The 14935-nt window shown below is 46.3% G+C and overlaps 1 protein-coding gene across 1 annotated transcript in view; it reads right to left on the bottom strand.

The window, feature by feature from the left end:
* LOC311240065 (ras-related protein Rab-5C-like) overlaps nucleotides 1-14935 on the bottom strand; it is a gene marked incomplete at its 5' end in the record, with an annotated part of 57417 nt that overhangs the window by 31313 nt on the left and 11169 nt on the right. The window contains 2 exons of the mRNA XM_084328580.1: nucleotides 771-893; nucleotides 5557-5708. Of these exons, the coding sequence (XP_084184706.1) occupies nucleotides 771-893; nucleotides 5557-5708 (275 nt within the window). The remainder of the gene's footprint in view (nucleotides 1-770; nucleotides 894-5556; nucleotides 5709-14935) is intronic.

The raw sequence follows: 14935 nt of genomic DNA, 5'->3' as shown, positions 1-14935 counted from the left end.
TTCACCTGGGGTGGAACAGGTTAAGAGAAAGAGTCTGGTGGTCAACTGCTACGGAAATGTTGTGTCTTACTAATAATAACCAATTCCTTGGTCAATAGAAGTCTCTGTGATACTTTCTGAATATGATTTGGGAACATCAAATGGGCAGGCCGCGAAATAACAACGTTACAATGTACAGTTTATGACAGCTGGCTGTGTTGTGAAATGTGCATAACGTTATGAATAAACCGCGAAGTCACGCGAAATAACGTTATACGCGAATCTGGTAGTACATTTCCAATCAGAGAGGGGCTTCGCTCAACCAATCAGAGAGGGGTCTGCAGAAATGGAGCTCAACCAATCAGAGAGGGGTCTGCAGAAATGCGGCTACGAATTGTAGAGACGCCCCTCTCTGATTGGAAATGTACTACCAGATTCGCGTATAACGTTATTTCGCGTGACTCCAACCTACCACCTCCCCTTCCCTACTTTCTCTCCCTCACCTGCCCCCCCCCCCCCCCCCCCTCGGCTTCCTTACTTCCCTGACTGTTCCCCTACTGGACTCTGTATTTGTTACCCGTGGTTGTATGTCCTGCGTATTCATACTGTTGCTTATTCCCTGTGGTTCTTTGTTTCTCTGTTCATTTGTTTTGCTCATTGTCAGCATCTTTGGGTTCTTGAAAAGCGCTTTATAAATTATTATTATTATTATTACCCCCCTGCCCCCTCTGCCTGTGAAAATGGTCCAATCAGATGTCAGAATAAGGTACAGTGGTACAACTCCTTGGTACCTGGAAGTCTACAGCTCTCGTGTTGGCCAGATCTGCTTTGTTTCCCGCCAGTGCGATCACAATGTTGGGGCTGGCTTGTCGCTGGAGCTCCTTCACCCAGTTCTTTGCACGTGTGAATGTATCCTGAGAGAAAGATAAATAAATATATATATATTAGGGCTGTCAAAGTTAATGCTTTAACTTGAGATTAATTTAAATTATTTAAAGCATTAAAAAAAAAGTATCTACCGTAGATTAATCTATGGAGTGAAAAATGTTCAACGTTCTGAACTTTCAGCAGTATCTTAGCTTGTTCTTTTTTTGCATTGACTCATGCACCTTTTTGAAAATCATCTGACATGAAGATGGAACAAATTTTTGTTGTTAATATGATTTATATTACTGATATACAAGACATTATCGTCCTCTAAGCCAATCTGCACTTTAACATAGGCCTGGGTTGTTTTTATTTCCGTTAGCGCCACGGATAGAAGAAAGAGGTCTAGCTGAGTCAATGTTGATGGTTTTGTTGAACATTTGTATTTCACAAGAGAGAAACTGTATTCAAAGAAAGCTATTAAAATAAATATACTTTTTGTGTTGATTCTACATTAATTCCATGATTTTACTCAAGTAAATATCTGTTATAAGCTTCGGTCTTAAGTAGAAAAAATGCGATTTTTAATCTAGATTAATTACAGAAAATTGTGAGATAAATTTGTTACTTTTTTTTTTAATCTATTGACAGCACTAATATATATATATATTAAGGCTGTCAAAGTTAACGTGTTATTAACGCGTTAACGCCCAATTCTATTAACACCACTATTTTCTTTAACTCACGATTAACTTTTAAGAATTCTTTATTTTTTTACTTTTTTTTTTTTTTTACTAGACTTCACTCAGGTGTATTATTGATGCTCTCATTGATACTATGTTTGTTTCTGAAGTCTGTGTGTGTGAGGGATAGAGAGAGATGGGGGGTGAGACAGGTGAGGAAGATTGCAGTGACTGTTCTACGTGCACCACCGAGGCCATGGATCAGCTTCTTACCGTCTTCTGTCCGTGGTCTGTCAACGTGGTTTGTGGTCTGTCAACGTGGTTTCATTGCTGGGTTAAGTACTTCTATTCTATTCACTTAATATGCTTACTTCATACATCTATTCTATTCACATATATGCTTACCACTTACCACCACGTATCTATTGCTATGTCCGCCCATTACAATCACGCAAGCTGTCTAATGCCTGTCCCGTCTCCCTGTCTCCCTGTGAGTTGCTGTCCCGGAGTGATGACCGGAGTGTCGGACGTCCCGTGATGAAGACCGGGAGGATGCGACCCTCTCTGCGTGCCCTCCTGTCTCCCTGTCTCCGGCTGTCTCGTAGTGATGACCGGTGTGCTGGACGTCCCGCGATGATGACGAGGAGGTTGCGACCCTCTCTGCGCCGCCCCCTGTCCCCCTGTCTCCAGCTGTCTCGGAGTTATGACCGGAGTGTTGAACGTCCCGTGATTAAGACAGGGAGGACGCGACCCTCTTTGCGCCGCCCCTGTGCCTCAAATAGATCCGCTATCAGCTCTATCTTAAATGTTTCTAAATGTTCAGTTGCTATTGCATGCACTCATCTGTGTTTCACTACACACATGAGTGCATGCTTACCAACTGTCCGTCTGCAACACTACTATCACCGACATCTAACAAGGGAGATCCCCCCTTGAATTGGCCCTTCTAAGGTTTCTCTCCTCCACATTGCCTGTGGTGCATTTTTTCCTATTGCTAGGTTTTAGTGAGTTTTTCCATTACCTTCGCGTGGGGTATGTCTGGGAGTGTTTGCATTGCATTCATTTATTTTGGATTTATTTTAAATTGGTTGGACCTTATGGTGTTCTTGTTTTGTTTCTTGACTTATTTTGATGTTTCTTCTTGACTTGTTTAAATAAGATGTGTCCGGCCCATGGGGACATTAACATGTGTTGTCGGGCCTTACAAATAAATTTGATTTGATTTGAAGGGGCAAGAGAGAAAGAGAGCTGGGAGAGTGTGTGTGAGAGAGAAGGGGGGGGGGGGGTGTGATTACTTAGCCCGTTTTCTTTCCCCTATTATTTCATGCACACTTTATTCATTGTTTTAAATTATTATTTTCCTTTAAGTTATTTTGTGCATCACTGTTTTAAATTTGATGCAAATTTGCAATGCATGAGGGTCATCCTTTTGTGTTAAATGGCTGCATAAAGCAAGCATTTGTTGACTCATGTTGATAAGAGTATTAAAACTTGGAACTTGAAAAATATCAGTTTAAGGTAGATACAAAAATTAATAAAATAAAGATGCGATTAATTTGTGATTAATCGTGAGTTAACTATGGACAATCATGAGATGAATCAGATTAAATATTGTAATCGCGTTAATTAGATTAATGAATTACACAGCAAATTATCGCATTATGAAAATTAACTCAAATTTAATTACAAATTTTTTTTTTTTTTAATAACATTTCTTTTTTTATCTAATTAATTCCATACGAACATAGAATACACATTTACAGACTTTTTTATTATATGGTCCATTTGCATGTTCTAGGTATCTGATTCTAGGGACATCTATGGATCTCAGGGAATGTATTCCCAGTGTCAGAAATACTGTGTATGTTACTAGGCTTGAGTAAATTGTAATGAACCAAATGAGAATATCAATTAATTTTTTTTTTTATCTTTGACTGTGAATAACACTATGCTCAAATTGACCAGACCTGAAAAATCTAAGCAAATTAATAGATGGAAGATGATTAAACAGAAGGTTTTGTAGATACAGTACTGAATTCTGCCATCCGGACACATGCAATTTGAAATATGATTATATAATATAGAATATCAGGCATAAAATGGTTATGCGATTAAAATGCGATTAATTAGATTAATTAATTACAAATCCTGTAATTAATTAGATACATTTTTTTAATCGCCTGACAGCACTAATATATATATATATATATAGACACACAACAAGCATAATAATAAAACATTATGATAAAACAATATTATGATTACCTCTAACCTCTTACCACCTAACCTGCACAGACTACAATGTATCTGATGCGAGTTAGGGTACCTTATGTATACAATATTATTTTTACTCATTAGTATATATTCAGATTCTAATTAGTATTGCCTATATTTAATGTGTACAATATAACTGATGGGGCATACAGACCCTCACCTGCACCTTTGCTTACACGGTTTACTTTCGGTTTATTATTATTTTTATATTCAGATCGGATTGTTTTGCCTATATTTATGTCTTTCTACTATTACCCTGCCCATACCTGTACCTGCCCTACCCCCTAAGGAATATCTCATCATAAGATAAGATATTCCTTTATTGATTACTTTTATGAATTCTGCATCATAGCAGCATGGGGGAGGGAATGTACAGGTAATAATAGAAAGACATACATATAGGCAATCAAATTGGATCTGAATATAAAAATGTGAGAAAAATTAATAGTGTAAACAAAGGTGCAGCTGAGGGTCTGTATGCCCCATCGTTACCATAAATACAGGCAATAAAGAATTATACGCGTTTAAACTTTAAATCATCTATATGACTTTTACAGTTACAGGAACAAAAGGTCTCTGGTTGTCTGCAATATTAAGTAATGATCAACCCAGGCTTGTGAGCCAAGGGTCAACTCCCGGGCGCGTCTATGCCTTCTACAACGCTGTTCGGTTTCCGGGTTCCTCTGATTGGCCACTAAGCCCACGTGACCCTACGCTAGCACGCCCCCCTTATCGCCGCCAGTTATCGTGTAAGCCTGCGCATGCGCATGAGCCGCGACAAGCGCCTTCAATGACAGAGCTCTCATATTTGCGAATGCATAAACTATATCTTAAATTATGGCTATGTGTCTAATATGGCCGTCGCTTATCAATGACTTGTTTTGTTTACATCAGGGTGAACGCTGTTGCATTCGCAAATATGAGAGCCAGCAATACGCAGCTCCAGTTAACCTAATTTATACCGTAATGAATCATTAAAAAAATATACCGTTAACTGGAATATGTTGTTTCTTTACACATACTGTATGTTGGATTATGTAATTGGTTTGTCATGACAAACCAATAAAAAATCGCTACTTTACATCAGGGTGAACGCTGTTACGCTGCCACCACCCACTTCAATGACAGAGCTCTCATATTTGCGAATGCATAAACTATATCTTAAATTATGGCTATGTGTCTAATATGGCCGTTGCTTATCAATGACTTGTTTTGTTGACATCAGGGTGAATGCTGTTGCATTCGCAAATATGAGAGCTCTGTCAATTGATAAGCGACGGCCATATTAGACACATAGCCATAATTTAAGATATCGTTTATGCATTCGCAAATATGAGAGCTCTGTCATTGAAGTGGGTGGTGGCGCACAACAGCGTTCACCCTGATGTAAACAAAACAAGTCATTGATAAGCGACGGCCATATTAGACACATAGCCATAATTTAAGATAATAGTTTATGCATTCGCAAATATGAGAGTTCTGTCATTGAAGTGGGTGGTGGCAGCGTAACAGCGTTCACCCTGATGTAAAGTAGCGATTTTTTATTTTGTATTGGTTTATTGGTGCTAGCGTAGGGTCACGTGGGCTTAGTGGCCAATCAGAGGAACCTGGAAACCGAACAGCGTTGTAGAAGGCATAGACGCCTTCCGGGCTGATGGGAGTCCGTCTGGGACCATGTGACTCACACTATGTTGGTGATGTCATAGACCATGTGACTCACTGTGTTGGTGATGTCATAGACCATGTGACTCACTGTGTTGGTGATGTCGTAGACCACGATGGCGGCCTGGGCTCCTCTATAGTACATGGCCACCAGGCTGTGGAACCGCTCCTGGCCAGCAGTGTCCCAGATCTCAAATTTGACCATTGTGTCATCCAGAAATACCGTATGTGTCATCCAGACGGCTGGAGAGAAGACGAGAGACACGGGACATTAACCCTTTCACTGACACATGGTTAACCCTTTCACTGCGACAATACAGCATGTTAACCCTTTCACCGTCACACTACCGAATGGTTAACCCTTTCACTGTGACAATACAGATTGTTCTATTTCATACTGGTTTCCGCTCAGCGTCAGTCTGCACTAACCTCACTTCGTGCACAGCACTGAATAAAAAACTCCACAATGTACCTTTACATACCGACATCCGTCTGGCCACACCCCTATCCGCTTACCTTCATAAGCAGGTGTGTGGTCACCTACTCGCCTCCTTCTTCACTTTCACCATAAAGAAGTGCCTTGGTATATATCCCACTTGACGAGGTTGTTAGCGAAGAAAGTTGATACGTGTGTAAATTTTTAAACTTGTTATAAACCATGTTCACAGATGTGTCTGTCGCTAGCGTGCATTGAATTAGCTTTGCGCTGTTCATTAGCATATTGGCTACTTAAGGTATCATATGGCTGTTTGTTGTTGTCTTATGCAAGGGCTGGTCTTGCGAGGGGGTACCGAATAAACCCCTCCTTCCCTCTTCTGATTGGTCAGGGGGTTTCTGGGACTCTCTTTTCATTCGGTCAGGGCCAAGCTGTTAGGCAGCTTGGCACGGGGGGGGGGGGGGGGGTTCCCTGACTCTGCACCTATCACAGGCGGTTGAGTCATGGGTTTCCCCCCGTCATAGCAAACGTCACTAGGCATGTTTCTATTGGACGATGGCTTCCGTGAGTTTTTTCAGACCCGTATGTAGGGTCTGTTGTTGTCAAGTTGTCGGGGCAGAGCGTAGGAACTTACTGTTCTACTACGCTCGATATACGTGTGACTTGAGTCTGTTGGTCACATGACTCAATGTTACCGTGACTTTTCAATCTATGGCTCACGTGAGAAGTCTCTCTGAGGATTCCCGTCTCCTCTCTGTGGTGAGGGTGGCGGGATGTAAGAATGTAAACTATTTTTACCCTCTGCCGCGTCACGTGGGATTCATGTCAGTCGGTGTTTCTTTCTTTTTAATAAAAAGAGTGAAGAATATGAAGCACGACAACTTCTTGTCATTCTCCCAGGCGACTTGAAGGACCAATGTCTGGTGTCTGGTTAGACTGTCCATTGATGTGTTTGGGTCTCGACGCGTACATAGTGCTGGCTCGGGTGTTTTCTGATAGGAATCATGCAGGAGGCTAGTACGCCTTGGTTGCTCGTTATTAAAACAGCGTTTTTATAGGGCAACTGGGATGGGGGATTTTTTCCTCTTCCGAGCGCCTGTTACTGGGTCTCGATGGATTCTCGTTCATATCTGGGGGATGTTAACGGAATAGATCAGAACATAGGTAGAGGGGTCTCACGCCCTTGGGGTGGGCCACTGAGCGCGGTACAAATGGGACCGTCTGCGTGGCGCCCTCTTTTCATGTTTTAGATCGACACGCATACCTACCCCCTCTCCTGGAGTGGGCATGTCGGCGTGGTTAGGGCACGGGACTGGTTCTGGTCGTGCTGGTCCAGGTCAGTTAACCCGTTGTCTGCCGGGGACGCAGATCTGCTGTTCTGGTACCCTGAGGGACTTGTGCTTTTTTCGGGGGGGGGGGGGGGGGGTTTGTGGCCCGGGTGCCACAGGGTTAGGCGTTATGGGGACCCTTTGTTGGGTACATGTTGTACTCTGCACTATCGTAAAGGGGCTGGTTCTCCATTATTTTCGCTCCTCTCTCACGCATGGCGAAGAGGGGGCTGTTGGGGTGGTCTTCTGGACCTCCTCTGGTAGCCCTGTGTGTTTCCCGAGCCGCCGGGCCCGGTCCGAAGTAATGTTTCGTTGACCCGTAGGCCTGGAATAACCCTTTTTTGGAAACTGAAACACTGGTACTGCAGTATAGCTGGTGTATACCTGCAGGTGTGTTTTGGAGTTTTTTCTTGAGGGGTTATAGGAACAACCACCGTATGTGGTACCAAGAGGGTGGTTGATTCCCTGGTGTGTTGGAGCAGAGTCAACTCCCGGGTTACCCGGTTGAGTGTGCCCCTGCACGTTCATGACGTCTGCCAATCGTGTCAGCCTTCTCTGCCTCGACCCCTCTGGGTGGTTTTCTTTTTATGGAGGCTTTGTCATGGTGCGCAACAATGCCAGCATACGCCCCTTCCGCCGGGGTGCTGTTTTCAGTTGACCCCTTTGGCGCCTGTCTCGTCCGCAGTGCTCCAGACTCGGGTCTAAAGCCTGCTGCCTGGTTTCCCCGGTGCGCTGCCTGCTTCCGTTATGGTTAGTCTTTTGAGTGCTTCAAGTTACGGCCATGCTGACTGCCTGTGTTGCAGGGTCAGTGTGCCAGGCGGCGTACTAGTGGGGGGAAGGGCCCGCTCTTGGAGGGGCCCTGTCCAAATACGCTGGCGATGTGGGGGGCGGTGTCACTAAGTGACCACCTGGTGAGGTCTTGACGGTTGGCGTCATTGACCTCTCCCGGCCCCCTTTTTCCAGGGGATCCAGTCCCTTCAGGGTGTCTGGGTCTTCCTTCGCGCTCCGCTGCTACGGCCTTGCCACGGGGTTGAGTTTGCTCTTGACTCCGTGATTTTGGGGGCAGTAACGAGGTTTGTTCCTTCCGTTCGTTCCCTGGTGGCATGCAGGTTGTGCGTGTGCGTAGTCGTGAGGTCAAGCCACGGTCTGCTCACCCTGTGCGTTGAGTTGCTCGAGTTCCTCTTCGCACGGTCGGATCCGTCTCTCTCCCGTCCTCCAATAGGGAGTGTAACTGAGGGGTACAATTCCCTGACTGTATTGATAAGTATGGTATCATTAAACCACAACCGCTTTATGTACTTTAACTACTGGCCATACAGTACACGATATCTAAATATGATGAACACTTTCCCACAATGAAATCGGGTCCACACAAAGGTAATAATCAAATATTTAATATATAGCAAAGGGTACATATAATAGTTACTATTACATTTATGATTTGAATGCACTTGTAAGGCAAATGAGTACTCGTAGGCAAATCAACACTGAATGTCCAATCTCGGGTTACGCAGGAAGCAAGTATACAACCTGGCTCTTAGGGAATTATAACGATGGCACACTTAATGATTATAGCTGGATATACTGTAGGGGTCCTCCCGGTTGTAAGCCGGTAGGGGGGGTAGGAGAGCCGTCGGCAGTATCCCGTCTGGTCAACGATGTCTAGGGAGACTTCAAGTACAGAAGACAGTGCAGTAGAATCTTGATCCACAGATGAATACACCTTGGCTCTCTTGTAGGCTGTAGCTGTAGCTGTAGCTGTAGGTCCACAATGAAGAAGAAGCGAGGCGACCTCAGTCTGGTCTGAGCGCCGTCTCACCTTGACTCCTTTCGGGGTAAATCCAACACTCACCGGTGTTGGCGATTATCCGCTCCACAAATCAAAGTACCAAAGCAAATATATATTCCATGCCGCATAGGGCTCAGCAGTCGTCGGGTAGGTAATCCAATGTACTACCCACCCCAGTTAGGACAGCCGAAACACGTCCAATCTTTCGCCGTCGACTAAAGACTCACTTCTTCAACCATTATCTGAATTAAAAAAAAAAAAAAGAAAAAAAAAAAATCTAACCCTAACTAACCATACTGTCATGCACTTGTCCTAATAAACTAACCTACACTGTAGCACTCAACACTTTGATGAACATTGTTACTCAGCTGATAGAGTTGTGCTCTTCCTGATGGCTTGTCGTACAGAACTTGTAAGTCGCTTTGGATAAAAGCGTCAGCTAAATGACTAAATGTAAATGTAAATGTAAATGTACAGGTCGACTCGGTCCTCGCCTAGAACTCCTCGGATGAAAGCACCACGTGTGGTCTGCCCAACCTGGTTAAGACTCTAGATCAGTGGTTCCCAAAGTCGGGGTCGCGACCCAAAAGTGGGCCGCGAGCAGCCACGGATGGGCCGCGAGATGATTAAAAAAAAAAAAAAAAAAAAAAAAAAAAATTAATTTAAATTTTTTTTGTCAGGTCACTGAACTTAGAAGCAGGCCAGGACAGTGTTTCTAGTTGTATTCTAAAATTCTATTCTATTGTATTCTAAAATGTGACTATATGGTTTTATATTAACTTAATAAATAAAAAAAAACGAAAAATCTACTTATTTCAACGAACATTTCAAACTAAATAACAGATTATGCACATAAAACGCTGAAAACAACCGAAGCAACAATAGTATTTTAATGAGGCTATTATTATTATCATTATTATTTTGCAACAAGTTAGCCCTCTCATAAATAGCACATATAAATGAATAACTAACTTGAACTAACTTAATAGGATTGAAGTGATATTTGGCTTAAAAAATCGGTCGCCTGGCAAAAAAAAAAAAAAAAAAAGCCAGACGATGTGCATTGGGCCGCGGCTCTCTGACGCCTTATTTTCTGGGCCCCGGCCTGAAAAGTTTGGGAACCCCTGCTCTAGATAACACGAGGAAGCGATGGGGATGCTGCTCACTTTAGAACTCTAACCGCACGATGCACCATACATAATAGACTATTATTAACCTAATAGAAATACGTCGCACTCGACGGTACAGTGCCAAACTATGGCAATTCAGTTATTAATTCGCACGAGGTCTCAATGCTATTCTAAGGCCAAACAGGCCATACTACACCGCACGCGGTATCGTGGGGTGAGGCTTCACGTTCTGTTACTTAGTTGGGTAGAAGGGTAAAGGACTAAGGGATAAGAGGACTTCTACATTTACTTGCGCCATATTTATATGCACGGTGAACAAATAGTGCCACTCTCTTTTCGGTAGCCGTATTCCTGCGCAGAGCCGGGGCTAGTAGAGACATGTCTCGTCGGTACCATTGAACTTGGCTCCAAGGGGCTTGTCTCCTGGCGCCAGTTCCTTGTCCAATAAGAGAATGAACTATTATGGGCTATAGTAGACTAAAGGGATATTCCGTGTATATGTACAAGGAATATACAAGGGATATCCATAAATAAATATATATATTCGGTTTAATCTGATCCTTCACAACATCCGCCCCCTAATTAGTCCCACCTAATTAGCTAAGCAGAGACAGATTAACCGCACTGTCCACTACTCAATGTCCGCTGTAAGGTCAGTCAGTTCACAAAGTCATGGGGTCATGGTTGTCATCGATAGTATCGGGGAGCCTTGGCAAGTCTATTAGCCTCGCCACGGGTCGGGTGTAAGTCCGCCCTTGGACGAGCACTTCAGCTGCTCGGACCTTTCCATCGGCACCGGTGATCACTTTGCTTACGCGGCCAGCCGGCCACATAGCTCGGGGTAGTGACTGGTCGATAATCATGACGACTGTTCCTTCTGTCAAATTGTCTCTCTCTTTTACCCACTTCTGGCGGGTCTGTAGAGACGGTAGGTAGTGGAGTAGGAAGCTGTTCCAAAACTTGTCAGCCAGTACTTGACTGTACCTCCACATTCTTCGGCCGTTCGCTTCTTCAGGCCTGTACATTGTCTGGGGTAGCGCGGGGTCCAGCCGCCCCATCAAGAGTGTGTTGGGGGTGACTGGGTCGACATCTGCTACATCACTTGAGACGTAACCGAGGGGCTTTGAGTTCAATACTCCCTCGATCTCCGTGAGGACTGTCATTAGGACTTCTTCCGCCACGGTCTGGGCCCCAAGCACGGCGTACAGGGCTGTCTTTATGGAACGTACTTCTCGTTCCCAGGTTCCACCGAAGTGAGGTGCGTTCGGGGGATTAAACTGGAAGTCAATCTGGGATGGAGCGAGGTGGGTCTTAAGTTCTGGGCCCATAGCTTGGAAGCTCTCTCTCAGCTCTCTTTCTCCGCCTTTGAAGTTTGTCCCGTGATCAGACAACAATGTAGACGGTTTTCCTTTCCGTGATGTGAATCTTCGGAAGGCCATAAGGAATGAGTCTGTGCTCATGGTTGGAAGGAGTTCGATATGTATCGCTCTGGTGGTCATGCATTTGAATACAATACCCCACCGCTTCTCGGTTCCTCTTCCTCTCTTTATATACAGCGGGCCGAAACAGTCCATACCGGTGGAGTGAAAAGGCTTGTCGCCGAGTCGGAGGCGACAGGGAGGTAGGTCAGCCATCCGGGGTATACTGGGCTGGGCTCGCCACTTACGACAGTCTAGACAGGTTCGCTGGAGGCGCCGCACTGCTTCTCTCCCTTGCAGTATCCAATAACGACGTCTGATCTCCGCGAAGACTCTCTCTGCCCCTGCGTGGTGCACATCCTCGTCGTATTTCTTTATAATCAGCTCTGTGACCTTGTGTCGGCTGTTCAAGACTATCGGGTACTTGACGTCATCCGGTAAGTCTGGGGCTCTCCGCAGACGACCACCCACTCTGATGAGATTATGGGCGTCGCTCTCGGGGGCTAGGTGGAGCAGTCTGCTTTCTGATGGGACGGGCTTTGCTCCCTGTAGACAGGCTAGCTCATCGGGGAACGAGTCTCTGTGGGCTCGTTGTAGTAGAAGAAGTTCTGCTTCTTCGTAGTCAGCTGCTGAAATGTCAGTTGTGGGCTGAACCTCTGGGTGGTGCCACAGAAATGTCTTTAGCTGCGCACTCTGTAGGGTGAGGCAATCGTCTAGATCGGGGTCTGTGGGGACGAGTGTGTGTGTCAACCCACAGAACATAGGTTTCTTGTTCTCTGCCTCCTCTTTACTCGCCTCCCGTGGGGTGGGTGTAGGCCACTCTTCTTCGGGGAGCTTGAGAAACTCTGGTCCGTCACTGTAGAGGTTGTGACGGGTGAGGTCATCCAGGGACATTCCCCGGGTGATGACGTCAGCTGGGTTGTGTTTGGTGTCCACATACCTCCAGCTCGCTACTTCTGTTAACTCTTGAATCTCGGTGACTCTGACTCCCACGAAGACCTTGTATCTGCACGAATCAGACCGGATCCATGTGAGTACTGTCGTGGAGTCTGACCACAAGATTGTTCTTTGCACCGGGATGGTGAGTTCACGTTGGATTAACGTGGCGAGCTGCGCTCCTGCTAGGGCTGCGCAGAACTCTAGACGCGGGATAGATTGTTGCTTTCGTGGGGCTATTCTTGAGCGAGCCAGGATGAAAGCAGTATGTATTTCTCCTCCCTCCTCTCGGGCACGCAAGTAGGCCACCGAACCGTAGGCTACTTCGGAGGCATCGCTGAATACGTGCAGGTCGATCTTGCATGTCTCTGGCCTCACTGTGGGTGGGAAGTAGCTGCGGCGTATATTAACACCTGGGAGTGAGTGGAGTTCCGTCTCCCACTCTCTCCATGTGGATGCAAGGTGTTCGGGTATGGGATCGTCCCAGCCCTGGTCCTTATCCCATAGCGCTCTTACAATCATCTTTGCCCTGGTGGTGTAAGGTAGAATACATCCTAACGGGTCATATTGTCTGGCGAGTGTTCTGTATACACTCCGTCTGGTGGTCGGTATTGCCGTCGACCTTCCCTGCTCCTTGGTCAGGGGTTTGTGTCTATAATGGAGCGAGTCTGTTTTGAAGCGCCAGACTAGTCTTAGTGTCATTTCTTGGGCTTCTCCTGGGATGGTCGCCATCCAGGTGTCGCTGCTCGCTGCCTTGTCCTCGGGGGAGAGGCTGCGCAGTACTTGCGGGTCGCTGCTGGCCCACTGCCTGAGATCAAAGCCGCCTTTGATCAGGGAGGCGCGGAGCTTGAGTAGGAGAGCCTCTGCTTCTTCTGGCGTCGAGACGCTTTGTAAACAGTTGTCCACGTAGAAACTATTTGTCACACTTTGTTGGACCTCTTCATCTGCTGCTGGGTCCTCTGCGACGTGTTTTTGTAGTGCAAACGTAGCACAGCATGGGCTGCATGTGGTTCCGAAAGGGAGGACTTCCCATTGATAGATGGCTGGGTGCTCATCTCCGATCCTCTCTCTCCATAGGAACCGCAGCAGGGGCTTGTCCTCCTCCACTAGTCTCACCTGCAGGAACATCCCTTTGATGTCGCCGCTGATAGCCACCTTGTCCTGGCGGAAGCGTAGTAGCACGCCTAGCAGGGAGGGGCCGAGTGTTGGGCCGGCCAAGAGTTCTTTATTCAGATTTTGTGATCCGATCTGGTAGCTGCAGTTAAACACAATACGATCCTTGCCGTTGTGGTGGACCTTGTGGTGCGGCACGTACCATGATTCGGTCGTCTGATCGGCCTCTTTAATGTCAATTTTCTTTATGTGTCCCGCTGTGATTAGTTTGTTAATCTCAGCGCGGTACACAGCTTCTTGAGCGGGGTCTTTGGCTAGGCGCCGCTCTGTGTTCAATAGATACCGCTCCGTCGCCTCTTTTGTGGCGTGAAAGGTGGGCATTCCCTCTCGCCTCAGGAGTGGAGTTGCGTATCTCATCACTCCGTTGACGTCGACTCTCTTTGTCCCGTGCTCGAGGAGGGCTATAGCGTAGATATCTTCCTTAGAACGAATGTCTTTCTTTTCGTTCTTAAAGGGCATTGTCTCTAGTGTCCATAGCCTCTCGACATGCTGCAGGAGTGTGGTGTCTCCTTCTGTCGCTCTGGAGTGGAGGCAGCTAGTGGCTGCTGTTCGGTTAAGAGACTTGGCGAGGGGGCCTTGTAATGTCCATCCTAGGCGGGTCTCGACTGCTGCAGGGCAACCTCTGGGTCCTGTATGGACCCGGTCTATCGGGACTATGAGGTCTGCATGGTCGGAGCCTATCAGCAGGGTCGGGGTGGCACCGTCTATGAGCGGGATAGGGAGTTGACGCAGGTGCACATATTTATCCATCAGCTTGGCGATGGGGTAGGTGTACTGCGATAGTCCTATTTCTTGGCTGGTGAAAGCATTAGTAATCCTATACCGTCTCTCGGGCTGCCCGCTGGCTGCGATAGTGAAGGAGACATTCTCGCCCTTTATTGTCTTTAGATCTCTTCTTATTGTCCGAATCGTCATCTGGTTCTCGCTCCCCCGCAGCCCCAGCTGGGCCGCAGCGGACGCGAGGAGAAGGGTCTTCTCTGACCCGTCGTCAAGGACGGCGTAAGTGTCCATGACCTTATCTTGGTAACTCAGTGTTACGCGGACCACCTTTAAGAGCACCTGGGCGCCGCTGCTGCTAGCGGGGTCAATGTACATAACACTTGCCTTTGTGCTGCTGGATGGTGCAGGCTTTCTTTTGTTACTGTCGTGTAGGACATCTAGGTGGGCTCCGTCACACCGACTACACCTCTTCTTGAGGCGGCACTCGGCTGCCATGTGACTGCGCGCACATCGGTAACAGCGCCTGTTGGACTTTATCCA

This window comes from Notolepis coatsorum, assembly GCF_963971535.1.
Source record: "Notolepis coatsorum genome assembly, chromosome: 14".
In the NCBI taxonomy this organism is placed as follows: domain Eukaryota; kingdom Metazoa; phylum Chordata; class Actinopteri; order Aulopiformes; family Paralepididae; genus Notolepis; species Notolepis coatsorum.
The sequence above is the reverse complement of the archived record's forward strand: the minus strand, read 5'-3'. Positions and strand labels throughout refer to the sequence as shown.